The 17,159-nt window shown below is 33.7% G+C and overlaps 3 protein-coding genes across 4 annotated transcripts; 1 reads left to right on the top strand and 2 right to left on the bottom strand.

Moving 5' to 3' along the window:
• The first annotated feature begins 4,201 nt into the window (after window positions 1-4,201).
• singed (fascin domain-containing protein singed) lies at window positions 4,202-10,610 on the top strand. Its single transcript, XM_033465614.2, has 8 exons — window positions 4,202-4,348; window positions 5,786-5,883; window positions 6,550-6,793; window positions 6,907-7,040; window positions 7,112-7,401; window positions 7,483-7,643; window positions 7,727-8,197; window positions 8,255-10,610. Exons 2-8 carry the CDS (start codon window positions 5,818-5,820, stop codon window positions 8,461-8,463), a joined length of 1,575 nt encoding a protein of 524 aa, XP_033321505.1. The 5' UTR covers window positions 4,202-4,348; window positions 5,786-5,817; the 3' UTR covers window positions 8,464-10,610.
• RNaseZ (ribonuclease Z) lies at window positions 9,772-13,474 on the bottom strand. Its single transcript, XM_033465593.2, has 6 exons — window positions 13,301-13,474; window positions 12,506-13,223; window positions 12,110-12,429; window positions 11,641-12,036; window positions 11,235-11,572; window positions 9,772-11,161 (listed from the first exon to the last, which is right to left on the bottom strand). The coding sequence occupies exons 1-6, from the start codon at window positions 13,472-13,474 to the stop codon at window positions 10,786-10,788; spliced, it is 2,322 nt and encodes a 773-aa protein (XP_033321484.2). The 3' UTR covers window positions 9,772-10,785.
• An 809-nt stretch (window positions 13,475-14,283) lies between these two features.
• On the bottom strand, window positions 14,284-16,970 carry LOC117217783 (lipase 3). 2 transcript variants are annotated; one of them, XM_033465625.2, is made up of 6 exons: window positions 16,629-16,970; window positions 16,269-16,439; window positions 15,995-16,191; window positions 15,617-15,863; window positions 14,910-15,159; window positions 14,284-14,820 (listed from the first exon to the last, which is right to left on the bottom strand). In XM_033465625.2, exons 1-6 carry the CDS (start codon window positions 16,668-16,670, stop codon window positions 14,525-14,527), a joined length of 1,203 nt encoding a protein of 400 aa, XP_033321516.1. In that variant the 5' UTR covers window positions 16,671-16,970; the 3' UTR covers window positions 14,284-14,524. The 2 variants fall into 2 exon arrangements, with proteins under 2 accessions (XP_033321516.1, XP_033321522.1); XM_033465631.2 differs by having other exon boundaries at window positions 16,507-16,647.
• Between the last annotated feature and the right edge of the window lie 189 nt (window positions 16,971-17,159).

Genomic DNA, 17,159 nt, shown 5'->3' with positions numbered 1-17,159 from the left:
TGCTGTATAAAATGCTTTATTGTTTCGTATAAATTAAACAGTATTTCATAATACAAATTTATTGAATCACTAAGAACTGAATAATGGTCATTCTGACTGTGAGTCATTTTTATCAGTCGTAAATAGTCGAGAGGAAACATTTTTCAGTGTCTAAAACTTATTAATAATAATTAGTAAAAAATAAGAATAAATATTTTAACATATTTTAATGTGGGATATCTCTTTATTTATTGAATTATTTAAACATCGTCTGTTGTTACTAATTATTCACAAAATAATCGTTTCATTGTGTACATTTGAAATTAATCGTTTTTACGACAGTAATTTCTTCTGCACAGATTTTTCTCAATTATGAATAATCAGTAATATCACTGTATACATATACAGAAGGCAAAAAAAATGTGTAATGACGTAGAATGTAACTATTTAACATTATTTAAAGTACGTGACCAATTAAAGCTACGAAAGCCAGATGATTGATAACGTAATAATACAGTGTACCACAAATGAGAAGATATCATATACAGTAGTGTTCTCGAATATTACAATCATAAATATACTATGAGATGTAGAACTCTTTAGTTTTTAAACAATTTTTATTGCGCATGCGCCCACAAGTAGGTTGCACGTGACATAACCTCTAAATTTCGTATTTAAGTAGGAAATTAGTGTTGAATGCATATATAATTCGTATTAAATGTATATGATCGTTCAGACACACACGTTATACAGTAAAAATAATTTCTCAAATGATATTCAACTTATGAAATTGCAAATATTTGTTAAACATCGTTGTCTACCATATTACCTTTTAAACGTTCTGACAAATTCCCGCTTTTGAGGTTTAAACTATTTCCGTAATCGAAATGGAGTGAGCCATCTATGTATATTATGTATTTCCAGTTCCATATCAAGCAGACTTACATATATGTATGTATCAGATTTCAGACATATCTTCTAAAGTTATTTTAAGAATATATAAAAAATAATATTTATAAGGTCTTATATAGGCCCGGTTAAGAGAATACGTTTGCTATCATATTTTTGTCATTGATCTACAAAAGTATTCGTTCGACTATATATATATGTGAATTATTTTTTCAACAAAAGAAACGATGAAACACAGTGCATTTGCACACAGTTTTAACAATTTTGCAAAACATAAACAATACATTTACCTTATTTTATAAACAGAGATGAATGCAACACCGTTCGTTGTAACAAAATTGAATGACCAAGGAGAGAATTGATTAATGATTATTTTTTTGAAAATTGTTTAATAATTCTATGCTGTACAAAATACATATGTACACACATGCGCATGTACTTTAAATAGTTCTAATTCATTCATCTATGCTTCCTTCCTTCGTTTTCTCGTTGCTATGTTAGGTTTGATCAAAATTTGTTACTGTTCATTAGCAAATAAAAGATCAGTTATTATCAAATATCCTTTTTCCTTTATAAAAAAAGAATATCTTAGTAGTCACAAATGCAAATGTAGTTATGTTACAACCTAATAGTTTCGATATTATTAATATCGGATGTGCAAACATCTAAAGCAGAACTTTCTTAGGATCCGCAAGTCGGTCATGGTTACGGCTACGATCACGATCAGGATCACGATCACGGGTACGGTTACAGTCACGCTCCTGGCTTCTATTCGACGGTCAACGAACCCTTAGTCTTTCTCTTCTCCTCTCCTCTCCGTCAGTAACAGTTTCTATAACGACGTTGCAGGACGCATCTAGGTTATCTCGGAAATTTTTGTCCTTGACAAGGTTAGCAGTCTGCGAACGCAAACTATTTCCAACCGAACTGTTCCTATACTAAATATTGTAACTTGCCATGAGTATAAAGCAATTCTGCGAACGCGTGATCCAAAAACAATATCGTCCATTTACACACAATTTGTACACATTTAGTTTAGTGCAATAAAAAGTATAAATTGTTCATAAATATTATGTTAAATGGAATGATGCCTGGTACCGTGCGCATATCGTTTGTACGTTGAGCTTAATACATATGTAATTTCGATCTCGAGTCTAATTAGAATCATTGCAAACTACCATCCAATTATCGTATGTAGTGTCGTGAGCACAGAACGCGCGGATAAATGATTGCAATTAATCGTAACCACGAGGAATGAGATTTAGAATTGTTCTGCGTCCGCGATCTGCGGGAAAAAAACCAAATTAGTCTAAGCCACTCGTTAGACACGCTCGAAAGTCCTCAGACTTCCTGAACTAAGCAGGAGCAGATTCTGATTACCCAATTAATACGAATACATATTTCTGATATATTATTTTTGTATGTTGCGTAACTTCGTAAGAACATTTTCTTCATTTTTCTCGCCTTTCCACAATTAATCTCTGTGGATAATTTGTTAAATCGATCATCCAAAGAGTCTGACAGACAGTTTGGAACGTGCAAATTTATTTTGCAACACCTCATTGTTCCGTACAACAAAAGAAATGCCAGTACCAAGCAAAAATTTCGATTACGCAGTTAGTTCGGGTATTTTTCATCGGAATTGATTTCTTTGAGAACAGATCAAGTTGGCAACCAATGCAAAATGTCGATAAACAGAGTAAAACGGACGATCAAAAGTATTTGTAGGATTTGTTCAGCAAATCATCTGTATACTTTATTTAAATACAAGGTGAACCACGGAAGGTATTATTATTTTAGATTGGCAAATCCACAAGTGGCACAGGATTCCTTCTAAAAACGTTAATTGCGATCGCGGAGGGTCTATATCGTGGCGCAAATAGAACGAAATAACTGTATAGCGTTTAACTGTAAACTGTCTGTGGCATCAAGATTAAATTACCAACTATATAGATTCAGCACATTTGTAGACATAATCTGTACAACATCTGGCAGGCACGAATGCTATTCAAATATTTGGAAAATGGAGATTCGAGAATTAGTTCGGTGCAAAAATAACAGCCACATTCCTTCGTTCCGTGTTCAATCGTCGTATTCAAAATAATATGATAATGTTAATAATGTTAATAATGTTAATGTATAATAATAAAAAAATGTTTCGTTCCAAATCTTCGTGGTCGCTTGAAGATAGTAATTTGCATGTCTCCAAGAGAAGATTCTCTAGAAAGAAAAGAAAACATCCGTAGTGCTCTCAGAATCATAATAACTCCTACAACTTTATAGTTCGTAAGGTCTAAAGGGAACAGCTATTGTGACTACGAGGCGTTTCTCAAGCGTCTACTTCCGAAAAAACGGACGATCTACATCAAAGTTTTAGGAATTCTACATTGTGCGATGTTTTTGTGCCGGCAGAAAAATCTCGTTGCAACGGCAACTGAGAAAATAGCGATCGCAAAGCAGGGTCGTCGATCTGCAGTTCACGGCCCTCCGGAAAGTCGACAGTCCCGACAGTTCGATGTGTACGTCTGGTCCCCACCGTTCCTTCGTTCCTTCTCTATCCCCTATCTATCGCTATCCTTTCGTTGAAACCGCGCACGCGCGATATCCTGACAGAATCGCGCAGGGCCGTACAGGATCCTCGAAGAGATGAAATTTTCGTTCCTCGTTCTATGATTTCTTGGCGAGAAGAGTCGAGACAATGATCATAATAGATGTCCCATCGTAGACCTAACATCATATATAGTACGCATGTAAACACGCTGGACAGCTATTATCAATGAGCCACGGATATCTTTCGAAAAACGGTCTGCGATAACATTCGCCACTTTTGTTACGGTATTAATATCAAATGCATCGTATTCTCCTATAAAATATAAACAAGATAATGTTGCAGGCAGGTTACAAACTCTCTGGATTCATTTTCTCTACGTCTATTTAGAAGAAATCATTACGATAGGGGTACATTAGAAGCATCTAATGTTTCAAACAGTATTTCTTCCATATCGTCGTGCGATTTGGCCGTTGTCTCGTGCCAGTACAGACGGCGCGAGAGTGATTTCCTGCACGCTCATTGGCTCACGAAGCGATACTACCGCCCACAGGTAGCTGTATCGGAAATCGCAACAACTGAAGTTGTAGCTTTTTCAGACAAGCAGATCTCTGCGCAGAGAAATGGTGGGGATGATACCGTGACATTAGAGAAAACGACTGTCGCCGCACTGTGTTCTATCGTTCTATGCACAGTCCTGGCCAGTGCCGGCATCGCGCATGCGTCTCGTGTCCTACGGGATCCTTTTCACGACCAGGAACGAGTGAACGAACGAATCAAGTCAGTCGCCGGGTGTCTTTGTTGTGACGAACGTAATTTGTTGCTCGTGACTCGCACTTCCTGCGTGTACTGTCTGTTTTACGGTGATCCTACACTACGACGTCTACGACTTCCGTTCTGTTTCCCTAGCTGGTAAGTTATCTGCTTGGTAACAAGCTTTGTAATTTCTACATTATTATAATTCTCTTGAGCGGCGATGCTTAGGCTCGTTCAGATCATCGCTTCAACATTTTTTTTATATGTATTTTTAAATGTTTTCACAAGAGACAAGTTTATTCGATTTTGGTACAGACAGATAAAGATACAAGTTGATCGTCCGAATTTGAGAAATTCGTTTTTCAAAGTGACGGCACGAGATTGACCCGGCCACCGGCGTCCAAGGGTTCATACATCTGTTTAATTGTTGACTCGTGATCGTGAAACAGTTGTACGGATTATATACATTAGCGATTCTTTGCTATTCTTTGCTTTCTCAATCGCTGTTTCTATAAAACTCGGATATACATTTCATACTATATATTTTGAAAATGTATGTACATGGCAACATTTCCGCGTTTTCTCTTGTTTTCTTCTTAATGTTTACTTCTGGATTAAACGCAAATTTCGAATTATTACGAGGAGATAAGTTTCACTTGAATTTTGGGACTTGGGTGTTTTAGGATTGACCAAATGAAGTTACCCTTTACGGTCTTCTCATGGTGTTATTGATTTTACATTGCGCTTTTACAAATCGCTTTTTGACGTTGAACACAATTATTGTTTATTTTTTTACATTTACTCATTTCATTTTTGTCGCCGTTTCAACGTCCTCGCCATAGTTGTAATGCAAATGTGCGTAGCGTATTGTGTTTTGATATTTTGTCTCTGGTGACTGGAAAAAAAAGTTACCGATGCTACAACAAATTCATTTTCCTATCCGTTTCGCGTTTGACCAAAAATTTGGCTAAAATAAATAAACAGGAATATTTGTAAATATACACGATCAATATTAGAAACGAAACGTTTCTTGGGGAGATCTCGTTTTGCGTGCGAAACGGGAAAATTTTGGTAAAGGGCGAAAGGTCCTTTTATCGTCTTTTCCATTCGTCGAGTTGGCCCCACCCAGACGGAAGCCACGTACAAATGAGTCACTGAATTCAGAGTTGAAAATAAAGTATCCCTTTGGAAGAGAAGAGATTTTCGTGTAAAAATAGAAATATATTCAATCATGTTAACGAGTAGCTGCTTGTGTAGGAGTTTTCTGGCTAGGTCAGGCTTGTATCGCTATGGTAACACGATCTTGACCCTGAAAATGTCCTCATGTTCTGCTACTATCTACCTCGTATCAGACGTGTAAAATCAAAAATAACAAATTGTTTCCAACTAATTTATTATTTTCAAAACAACATAGAGAAATCAAGTTGATTTTATACGAATAAATCATTTTCAAATAATTTCTTGTTCAAGCGAATGAGATCGTTCGAATAAAATGTAAATGATCTGATATAATAAGATTACTTGTTATATTGTATTCGAACGAATCCGCATGACCATAAGACTGTTAATGATATTGTTTTTCTATTAAATCAGGTTTTGAGTTAAACGTGAAGCAATTCAAGTAAATGATGCAGACGAACGGTTCTGAGAACCTCGGTAACGAAAATACAAACGAGAAGACAGGATGGACGGTAATTTTTAATTACTTAAAACTGTATTTTTTATTTCAATTTTACAAATATCTCGCATATATTCGTGCTTTTATTTTTATCGGAATTGTCGACTTTATCATAACAGCTATTAATTGTCTGTAGTTGATTGTTTTAAACCTTAATTCACTAACACGTAGTATAGATCATATTTTTTATTGTAAAAGTGTAAATTCTACAAAAAAAATAAAACGGGATTGATCATTTTGGGTAATACATTTAAATACTTCGAAATCCAAGTAAATGACCTTGGTAGCCATTTAGTCCTCGAACAGAGGCGTTGAAAGATCGATTGGGGTAGAATTCTACCCCATACAGCATAAAACGTTTGAGGAAAAAACTCGAACAAAGTGCGTAGTCATTGCAATGTTTTCTACGGTGCATAAATAATAAATCTTACACAAAAATATGAATAAATGTCATCATAAATTTTATATTTAATAAGAAATAATTAAAATTTTAATTTTTATAAACATTTTACTAGAATTAAATGAAGCACAATATTTTGATATCTTCATATATTTTATTTAGTAAGAAGAAGATTTGTTAGAATTTTTCTAAAAAAAATTTTAAGTTGGTATTAAATGGGATACAAAATAAAATTTAATTGCATAAATATTTTCGTAATAAATGTATATGTATTTTCAGGTTGGATTAATAAATGGAAAGTTTAAGTACCTTACAGCAGAAACCTTTGGTTTTAAAATCAATGCAAATGGATCCAGTCTAAAAAAGAAACAATTGTGGATGTTGGAGGGCAGTGAACAGCAAGTCTACCTTAGATCTCACTTGGATCGTTATCTGGCTGTGGATCAGTTTGGAAATGTTACCTGTGAGGCAGAAGATCCATCAGACCCTGGCTGTTCTTTTCAAATTCAATTGGCTTCTGATGGTAGTTGTAAACTTTTTGTTAATGAAAAACATTAAAAAAAAGGTCTACAATGATTATTTTATACAATGAATTATTCATATTCATACATGAATATTTGATTAATTTTTTTAAAGGAAGTGGAAGGTGGGCATTGAAAAACATCCAGCGTGGATATTTCTTGGGTTCAAGTCAAGATGAACTCAAATGCATGGCCAAAGCTCCGGGTGAGGCAGAATACTGGCTTGTGCACCTTGCAGCTAGACCTCAAGTAAGTCATTAAGGAATCTACTATTTAATTACAAATTTACGAATTGAAATTAAATCATTTTTTTTTTATAGGTCAATCTGAAATCAGCTGGAAGGAAGCGTTTTGCTCATTTGAGTGCCACACAGGATGAAATTCATGTAGATGCACCAGTCCCTTGGGGTGAGGATACTCTGTTCACCTTAGAATTTCGTCCCGCTTCTATGGAAGACAATAGCCAGGAGAATACTAAATCCGAAGGTGGACACTATGCACTTCATACTTGCAACAATAAATATTTAGCACGCGATGGAAAACTTTTGGACTCTTGTACACGCGATTGTTTGTATGCGGCTGAGTTTCATGCTGGACTACTTGCACTCAGGTTTGATATATTAATATTTTGGCTATCTTATAATATTATTGGAGATCTTTGAAAAATAATGAAGAATATTATTATTTAAAGGGATTTATATGGAGCATACTTAGCACCCATTGGAAGTAAAGCTGTTTTAAAATCAAGATCTACAACTGTGACACGAGACGAGTTGTTTTCTTTAGAAGAATCATTGCCACAAGCTTCATTTGTCGCTGCTTTAAACCAACGATACGTTTCTGTGAAACAGGGTATTTATATATTTACTGTAACATGTAATAATGAATGCACTGAAGGGACCAAACATATATTATTCATATTACCTCCATTACAGGCGTTGATGTAACAGCTAACCAGGATGAAATCTCTGGACATGAGACCTTCCAATTGGAATTTGATCGTGTCACCAAGAGGTGGTACGTGCGCACCATGCAGGACCGTTACTGGAGTCTTGAGGCTGGTGGAGGAATCCAAGCATCGGAGCACAAACGTTCCTCCAATGCTCTGTTTGACTTGGTCTGGCAATCCACTGATGGTACAGTGGCTTTGCGTGCCAACAATGGCAAATTTCTGGCAACCAAACGCTCTGGACACCTCTATGCGAATGCAGACTCAGTGAACGGAGCAGACTTGGGCGCCACTAAATACTATTTCTACTTGATGAATAGACCCGTTTTGGTTCTGCGATGTGAACAAGGATTCGTAGGGCCTAAGAGTGCATCCAGTTCGAAACTTGAATGTAACAAAGCCATATATGAGACCATTAGAGTGGAGAGATGCGAACAGGGAATTGTTAGATTTAAAGGTAACATTTTCTTGTGAAGATAGAATGATTTAGATGCTAAATGGTTTTGTATCGCAGGTCAAAATGGTAAGTACTGGCATGCAGATAGTGAAGGAGTCAATGTGGACTCTGACATATCTTCTGATGGCTTTTATTTGGAACTGAGGGAGCCATCTCGTCTTTGCATCAAGCATACTGCTGAAGGAAGATATCTGACTGCAGGTAAAAACGGGGCACTGCGTCTGGGAGACACAGATTACGAGTCCGCTACCAAATGGGAATTCTAATCAAACGAACATGTAAAAGCTATGTTCCTTCTGAACTTGTTTTGTCGCATTATTTAAACAAACTGGCTCAATATTTGAATATAATAAGTCGAAGGTCGCTTTGAAAAGAACGAACAAGTGAATCTATTCAACGAATTGAAATTTAGTTGACAAAATTTAAAATTACATCCAGAAAAAAGAGATTGTCAAATTTGAAAGGAACATAGCTGAAATCACTGCCCTTTTATAGCTTCGAACGTAATCTAATATCATATTTATAAGTACAGAAGGGGCTCCTATTGAGTACTTAATTAGGAGTACAGTACTACCCGCTTTAATGTTCATCAGCAATTTTTGGACCTTTATTTTGGAGAAACCTAGTCTAGATATCTAAACTTGCCTGTTTTTTCATAAACTAATCGAATCGATATTTGAGTACTTCAATTAATAATACGATCCCAAATTGAGGACAATTAAGCGGACAGTACTGTGCAATTATCGAACTGACTTTTCTACAATTTTTTACTTTTACTTCTAATGACTTTTCTACTCGAGAAATATCGTATAAGACTGATCATTCACATGTCTGCAAAGGAATTAAGGCTATTATAACGTTCCTTAATTTAAAGAAAGGTAATCGATACGAATTCACTGTTTTCATGTAAATTGAAACTTTCTCCTTTCTCGATTCGAATCGTTACTCGATATATTATTTATTTCTTTAACATTAAACGTTCGATCGGTTGACAAACTTACCACACCAAGGACAATAATTTATTTTACAAATCTTCAATCTTATTCCGTGTTACGAAAATATTATTTGTAATTTTCTTCCTTTCGTTTATGTTTTGTCTTTAAAAGAAGTATAGATGGTACAAGTGAGAATTTATTACAGTAACTTTTTAGATCCACAGGTGATTGTTTCTCATGTCGACCAGTTTTTATGCTGTTTATGATTTATGATTTAACCGTTTAGTTAAGCAAGTATCTAAAAAAGAACCAGGTATATATATATATATATATACAACATAATACACTGTATATATATATATGCAGTAAAATAGAAAGTATTAATCTGGCCAATCGTTTAAGTATTAAAAAGAATTCAGTTTTCTAGTCTCGATATTAATATTAATACTACTTCCGATGCTTGAATTCCTATACAAAACATTTCTACACTAGACAGCACATTTACGAAGTATGTCAACAGGTAAAATAGTGTCTTAGTTAACAATCCTTAATCATTCCATAACATAAAGATACTTTATATTGCTCAAACATACGTTATTAACGCTTTATCGACTGGCCTAATAATCAATAAGTTGGCTATTAGCGAGTAGAAAATCCAAGCAATTTATTTATTGACACAATACAATTATTCTCAATAGAGGTCAGGATTTGCCACGCATTATTTTCTTATCTATTTACAATTTATAGTACTATCTTATAAATTATATTACATAATTTGTCACATTAGTGTACATTTGTCGCCATTTTTAGTATGCAACAGACAGTTTACAACTGGCTGTAAATATTGGTCTAATTAAACAGTTGGTGTATGTGTTTCAGTAGGTAAAACGTTAATAAAAAAACGCACAAACGCATCGTTAGTGTAAACTTGCTATCTAGTGTACATAACATTATAAAGTCGATGCAATAATCGAATATATATGGGTAATTTGAGAGACCACGCTTTTTCTACATAACAGATTCACATTCCGCGAGCTGTGCAATGATCGAAACATTTTTGCAGTTATTTTTGTGAACAAAATTTTACATTGTAGCCCACTTCAAAACGAATGGAAGCATGAATCGTTTTTCTATCTTTTAATGTGGAACTTGGGCGTGTATTTTATCGATTAGAGTGTAAGGGCTTCTAAAAATAGGTAAAGCTTTATCCTTTGTTGTCGACATTTATAGTTTCCCATCTACACCTATATTTCGATTCGACACTAGGAAAGATATTAATTTTGGATCTGCTTGATTTTTTTTCTTCTTTATACAATACAATATTTTATCTGCTCTCTATTTTTTTATGCACAACAGAGATCTGACATCATAACTTTATTTTCAATGGAACTATTCGTAATTTACATTATTTACTATTTTAAGGAAAGCGGGGCAAACTAAGTGTATTATGTAAGCAATAAATGCTACTGTCAAAACAAGTTTTTTGGCATTTATTAATATCGTAATCCTTCGATGTTAGTTGCTTGAATCAGAATTCAATGATTATTTGTGCAATGTTTTATTTCTGACTGCATGGATCGCAAAAATTATTTAACATTACAAGAATTATATTTCTGACGTTTAAATAAAAATTCATTAACCGTTAACAAAATATTATTTTTGATCAGTTATTTTGTTCGTTCTTCTCTCTACCTCGTCGTAATATTCACTAAACATTAATTTCTGAAATGGATAGAGAAGAGGTAACAGTGGCAAATACGAGAACTTGATGTCCATATTATCATAAGCTATGCCAACGTTATCGAATTCATCTGACAATAGTGCAATCTTTGAATATCGCTGACTGAAATGCGTCAACAAAATAAATTTTGCTTTCATTGCTTTACCAATGTTAACTGCTTGAGATACTGTTGAATGATACTTCAGCTCTGCTAACTTCCAAAGTTTATCCTCCATAGTTGCTTCGTGAATCAGTAAATCGCAATCCTGACCCAAATTTACGAGATTATTGCAAGGCATAGCATCGCCACTAAAATAAATATATGAGAAAAATTTTGTTACTGCCGCTTTATATTATGTAGTTTCAATTTCGTTTAACTTACCTGTAGACGATCTTTTTACCGTCGTTTAGAATTACTAATATGCCAAAAGAATCCTTACAGTGTTTAACACGTGTAGTTCTTATCTCTTTAATATTCGAGTATTTAAGGAATATATCACGCTGGATGTATGGTAGTTTGTAATTAGTCGTGAGATTTCTGTTATATATCGTATTATATAAATGCGAAATAGGCTCCATACGATCGTAAAATCTTAACCATTTCTCAATATCTTGAGGTAATAATAAAAATAATTTTTCCGTTGTGAGCTTCTCCCTTTCTTTCATTAAACCGATGACGCCTACATGATGATCAGCGTGCTTATGCGATAAGAAAACGGTCTGCAAGGAAAAATCACAATGAAAATAATCTAAGAATATAGAAAGTAAAATAAAGATAACATATATACCTTGATGCTACGGAAAATATTTTTGGCTTCCGAGTTTCCAAAGAATCGAATAATTTGACAAACTGTGCCTTCTGCACAATCTAGTAATATACTATTACTTTGATCGATTCGCACAAGAATGCTACTAGTATTTCTTACTTTATTTGGTGAACTAGAACCAGTGCCTAGCATTACAATTCGTGGATATTCTGGTGCATTAACTAAATTAAATTCTTCTGTTTTCTTGGAGATATCTACTTTCAGTTTCTCCAACGCTTCCTTAACATCGTCTATCTCCAGAAGTTCCATATAATCCTCTGCTCTTGGGCAAATCCTAGTTCCCGTAATCGGCATGACAGTTGGATGAATCGTCACCTTTTGTAGTGTTATTGCTCGATGAAAATGGTTATTTATCGTCTGTAACAAAATATGGAATTTTGTAAGGAGAAAGTTAAACTATGTTTCACAGAGTTATTTATAAATGTTTTACTCCTTTTTCTTCTTTCAAACTGTCTTCACTCAGCAAGGGAAATAATTCAGGATGTATCTTGTTCATTAAATATTGTTGCTTGTAAACAGCTTCGCTACCCATGCAATTGTTTTCATTGTTTAATATTACATGTTGTGTACTTGATGGAAACTTCTGTAGCCAAGCCTGATACTCTGGATGATTGAAAATATCCTCTGGTGTAAAGTGAAATAAGTAAAATATTTTTTGATTTTCTTCATCTGATGCAGTTTGATGGTACTTTAAGAATTTAGTATTATTTATGATAGATTCTAAATAATCCTCATCAGGACACTCTACAACTATAAACATAAATTATTGAGAGTTAAATAATTAGTGATATAAAACTTCAAATTTTTTAAATAATTTTAACTGTACCGATTATAGTGGACTCAGGTCCACTTGGCAAACAAACATCATTGCCATGAATGATTTCTCCACTTGCTAATACAATGTCCTCTCCTAGTTTCAACTTACGTAAAAGTGGACCTATCTTCACACCTAAGTTTACACACTTCTCTAGTGACAGTTTTCCTCGTTTTGGTTTAATTTCACAAATGTAGCTATATACATCTGTATCAGTTTTTAGTTTTTTTTCTGCACTCATTAAATCCGGTTCCGTTTCTGTATAGTCAAGGATTCTTTTCCCATTAATGTTCGAGTCACACAGATCTTCTTTATTTGTATTCAAAGATTGAGTTTTGCTACCCTTTGGAATTTTAGATATAGGAACGTACCATATAGATAGTACATCATTTTCATATGGTTTAGATTCATCGATAGAAGCAAATTTAAATTGTAAGTTATTATATTTTGAGAATATTTTACTCATATCTATAAATTCAGCTATTTCATTTGAACCATGTATTGTTATTTCAGGTAGACCCGTCTCTTGCATTGACAAAAGCATACCTGGTAACCCTCCAATATTTTTCCAATCGGGTTTTGTTATTAATATATGTTCTGCCTTAAGTAATTTAAAATGGTGTTCTTGAGCTAATCTTTGTACTCCTTCTCCACAATTGAATATATAATTGACATGATCAGTGGTGATAACTATACTTCTTGGTGCTCCATAAGCTCCAGTTCCAAGAATCTATTATCGAAATAACTTATTACAATGAATATGGTATTTATTTTAATCATTAATTTGCATATAATTCTTTTACTCGCCTGTACTGCTGTACTGCTATTTGCAAAAACTAGTCTTTTTATTTGAGTGTTTTGTTCCATTAGTATTTTATTATAAGAACGAAATAGATCATTCGGAACTGAACTGTAACATCTGATGAAATGATGAAAGAGATGTGTAAACACGAAATTATTCCGTTGAATATGTTGTAACATTACCAAAATGATTGTTTTTCAGTGTTACTATTTTTAACAATTCTGCAATAGAAAAAATAATTACTTCATTCGAGAAAAAATCAAATGCATCAAATTGCAACGCAGTTATAGAGGAATGAAAAATTTTAACATGTGCAATAGAGTGGCTTATTGGTTAGGGACACACAACTCCAATTTTGTACAACTATTATTGTATAACATGTAACAATAATTTCATTGCATAAAAACACTATTAACACACTAGAACGATAATATTGTATACGCTTGATTCTTCTGTACGAACACTTTTCTAAACTAGTATAGACGTAAACCTTAAAAGTAACATAACCTCACTCTTGAATCACTTACCAAAAAAAGTTACGAAGTTAGGTCAATGAATATAAAATTAATATTTTCACTTATTTATTAACAACTTCCAAAGTCGATTAAAATGTAAGAATTTTATATTTGTTACAATATACATGCATAACATTCAGGTAACTCATTTAGTCATTCATGTTGCAGTTGCAGTATACAAAACTATACTAAACACGCGTGGTGAAGTAACTTTCCTCTTCCAGAAGGGGAAAGTATTAATTTGAAATTCAGATAATGAGTAAGAATGTTACAAGTTCTAACGTAACTGAAAATTGTTGCATGTATTCGAATCATTGACTATTATTTGGTACAAATAAGATTTTTCAATGACATATATAATTATTATCATAGTTTTGTATTTTTATTCTCATTACCAGGGGGTTCCCCTTTGGACACTTGATCTTGCAGCAATGTGAAACGATCCAAATCGGATAACAAAATGCTAACACAAGTTACTGTTCAAAATATGTTTTTATTACAGATTTACACTTTAATTGACAATTTGGAAAATGATTTCTTATTAAATGATCAATCTATGAGAAAAGGAGAAGAAAACGATGACTATAAACTCATTCGACATTTAATTTCTACAAATATATCGAAGTTTCTGTGATGTAACAAATGTGACAAAATATCTATATGTATTTGTATACCCGTATACTCATAAATAACCAACGTCGTTAAATACTTCTCTTATCTGAACCGTTTTAATACTTTTAATACAGTATTGTAGAGATATGTTTTAGCATCTCTGCCCCACAAATAATCTATGTGATTGAATTTCGAATACTCAATCTTTCGCGTCTCTAGTACATTTGGTAATCTGTCAACGAGTTTTTTTATATCAGCGGGATCGGTTAAAAAATCATTTTCACTATAAAATATTACTACAGGTATTTTCACTCTTTCGAGGTCATATTTCGGCGGCTGTGTTGATCCATAAATTTTCAGGTTCTCAGTCGCTCCATAATCGAACTTGCGGAATGATCCTGTTAAGAAGCGATACACAAGATTAATACAAAATTTCTTCGATTGCTGGGCTTGATCGTTTTCTTGAAATTCAATGAATAATTAATACCTGATAAAATGCTCTGACTGTAATGAATAATTTGCTTAGCAGAAGCACCAGCTGGGAAATGTCCTAAAATTATTGGCAGCATAGACTTGTCCAGTTGATCACTACCAAATCCAGCGATCATGTAAAACCAACACACACAGAAACCCTTGGTAAGGCTACCTGGTGCATTTCGAATGATTGCAGTTAGGGTACGGGCCTGTAACCTATTGTGGGGGAACCACTGATGTACATTGCAATAAGAAGATCCCCACTGAAACATGCTCGTTATAGATATGGCAAATAAAAATCTTGGGAAGTCCCCTGACCAGAGGTGGATTTATTTATACACATCACTTGAATTATCAATTTGAAATTTTAGCAATAGTAAGGATCTCTTAAAATAAATTGATCAAAAAAATAGATCATTTGATAGACATCTAAAAAAAATTCTACTTGCAAAAACATGTACAAATATGTATGTCACTAGGGGAACATCTTCATTTTTTATATTGAGCAATATATATTTATCAATATGTATTTATATTGAACAATTAATAATTGTTTCAGCTTGTATTTTAACAACTTTGAGAACCATAATTTAAACGGAAGGATCAAATTTTAATTTAAGAAATTAAACGGCTATGTAATTATAGTTGAATTTGAATATTATTACAGTGTAACCACCTCCGATCATAATTGAAAATTGTTATGAATATTTATAAATGTACCTCCATTATGCCATAAAAGTGAACAACTAGTTTGAGCAAAGGACTCCTCTGATTTGAAAGGAATGCTATTGGCGCAAGACTAACCATTCCTATGATCTTGGGATTATATTCAGGTTTCTCACTAGCCATCACATAAAATGCTGTTGTACCTTGACTATAACCTATGTAATAAAGTTCATTGTATCCTGTTTGCTCTAAAATGTGGTCTATTGTTGCTGGTAAGTCATAAAGACCAATTTCATGCCAACTAAAATATTAGTGAAATTATTTACCTAATCAATACAAATAACTTTTTATTATGCATTCATCTATGTATCTTACACTTTTCATTGTTCAATTTATATTGTTTCAATTCTTGCAATTTAAAAGTGTACTCACCTGAAATCCCAAAATTCTTTATCTTTGGTTGTATATTTTCTATGTTTTTTACAATATGCATTTCCCCTTGCATTTCCAAGCCATACATCATATCCATTGTCGCATAGAATGTATGCTAATGCCTTCTTTGGACCCAATAATACCCAGTCGGCTGAACTTGATAACAACCCATGGTGAATAAGAACTGGTACTCGAGCCTGACGTATAAAATTATACAATTTATCAGTATGATAAGATCAATTTTGTCATGAAGAATTATAACAATTAACATTACCTCTGTTACATTTACATTGTTTAAACTGGTCACGCTATTTTCACCATCTTCATTATATGAGTTTCCACGTGATTTTGGAGGTAAAACTCTATGTACATCTAAGCAATAATCATCTTCAGTCCAAATGCAATGTGTTTCAGCTGTGTAACCATGAGCTTCAATAAGTTCAGGCTGAAAGAAATTGCTGTTATAACATAAAACTATTATAATCACTCGATTCAACGAAGATTTTACTAACACGATTTTTAATTATCATCAAATAATATCTTTCATATTCACGGCGAAATTAAGCTAATTGTAACATCATTGAGAATGTCGCTGTAAGTAAACAATCCGTAAGTAAAAACAAAAGAAATTTACTGTTGTCATATGAATCTCATCCTGATTGGCTACTGCGTTCATTATACGAGCAACGAACGAAAGGTGATTTCCGTTACAGAGAAACAACGTTGACTTTCACCAACAACTACTTTGTTTCTTCTCGGTGTTTTTCCTTTATCTGTAGCTTTGTTTTCCTCGAACCATCGATTAATCGGGAAAAGAATAATTCTTTCAAGACTTTGGACTTGTTATTCTATGAATGTCGAAAGATCGAGAATTATCGAAACAATTTCGCGCCGTTCAATTCTTAGGATACAAGCTCAGACGCAAACAAGCTTCAATACAATTCGCTTCACAAAGCGCACTGCGCTAGTACACTGTGCGACGCGGAAAACAGCGACCAACGATGAGTCACGCGCATGCGCGTTAATTCCATGAATTTTCTAATAGAGCAACGGTTGACTAATTGATGAAGTAATACGCAGTCGTTTAATCTATGCCACTGGAGAAGATATTCCTTGTTGCTTTTACTGTTACAACTAGTCATTAGTGACTCGGTATTTCAGATGG

The sequence above is a fragment of the Megalopta genalis genome, chromosome 5 (assembly GCF_051020955.1).
Source record: "Megalopta genalis isolate 19385.01 chromosome 5, iyMegGena1_principal, whole genome shotgun sequence".
NCBI lineage: Eukaryota > Metazoa > Arthropoda > Insecta > Hymenoptera > Halictidae > Megalopta > Megalopta genalis.
The sequence above is the reverse complement of the archived record's forward strand: the minus strand, read 5'-3'. Positions and strand labels throughout refer to the sequence as shown.

Excerpts from the sequence above, each read along its gene's own strand:
- singed (XM_033465614.2), top strand. The coding sequence starts at position 5,818 with ATGATGCAGACGAACGGTTCTGAGAACCTCGGTAACGAAAATACAAAC. Across the intron at positions 6,794-6,906 it reads AATTCAATTGGCTTCTGATG|GAAGTGGAAGGTGGGCATTG; the intron begins GTAGTTGTAAAC and ends ATTTTTTTAAAG. Across the intron at positions 7,644-7,726 it reads ATACGTTTCTGTGAAACAGG|GCGTTGATGTAACAGCTAAC; the intron begins GTATTTATATAT and ends CCTCCATTACAG.
- RNaseZ (XM_033465593.2), bottom strand. The coding sequence starts at position 13,474 with ATGTTACAACATATTCAACGGAATAATTTCGTGTTTACACATCTCTTT. Across the intron at positions 12,430-12,505 it reads ACCTGAGTCCACTATAATCG|TTGTAGAGTGTCCTGATGAG; the intron begins GTACAGTTAAAA and ends TTATGTTTATAG. Across the intron at positions 11,573-11,640 it reads ATATTTTCCGTAGCATCAAG|ACCGTTTTCTTATCGCATAA; the intron begins GTATATATGTTA and ends TTTTCCTTGCAG.
- LOC117217783 (XM_033465625.2), bottom strand. The coding sequence starts at position 16,670 with ATGAACGCAGTAGCCAATCAGGATGAGATTCATATGACAACA. Across the intron at positions 16,192-16,268 it reads ACAATGTAAATGTAACAGAG|GCTCGAGTACCAGTTCTTAT; the intron begins GTAATGTTAATT and ends TTTATACGTCAG. Across the intron at positions 15,864-15,994 it reads AAAGAATTTTGGGATTTCAG|TTGGCATGAAATTGGTCTTT; the intron begins GTGAGTACACTT and ends CTAATATTTTAG.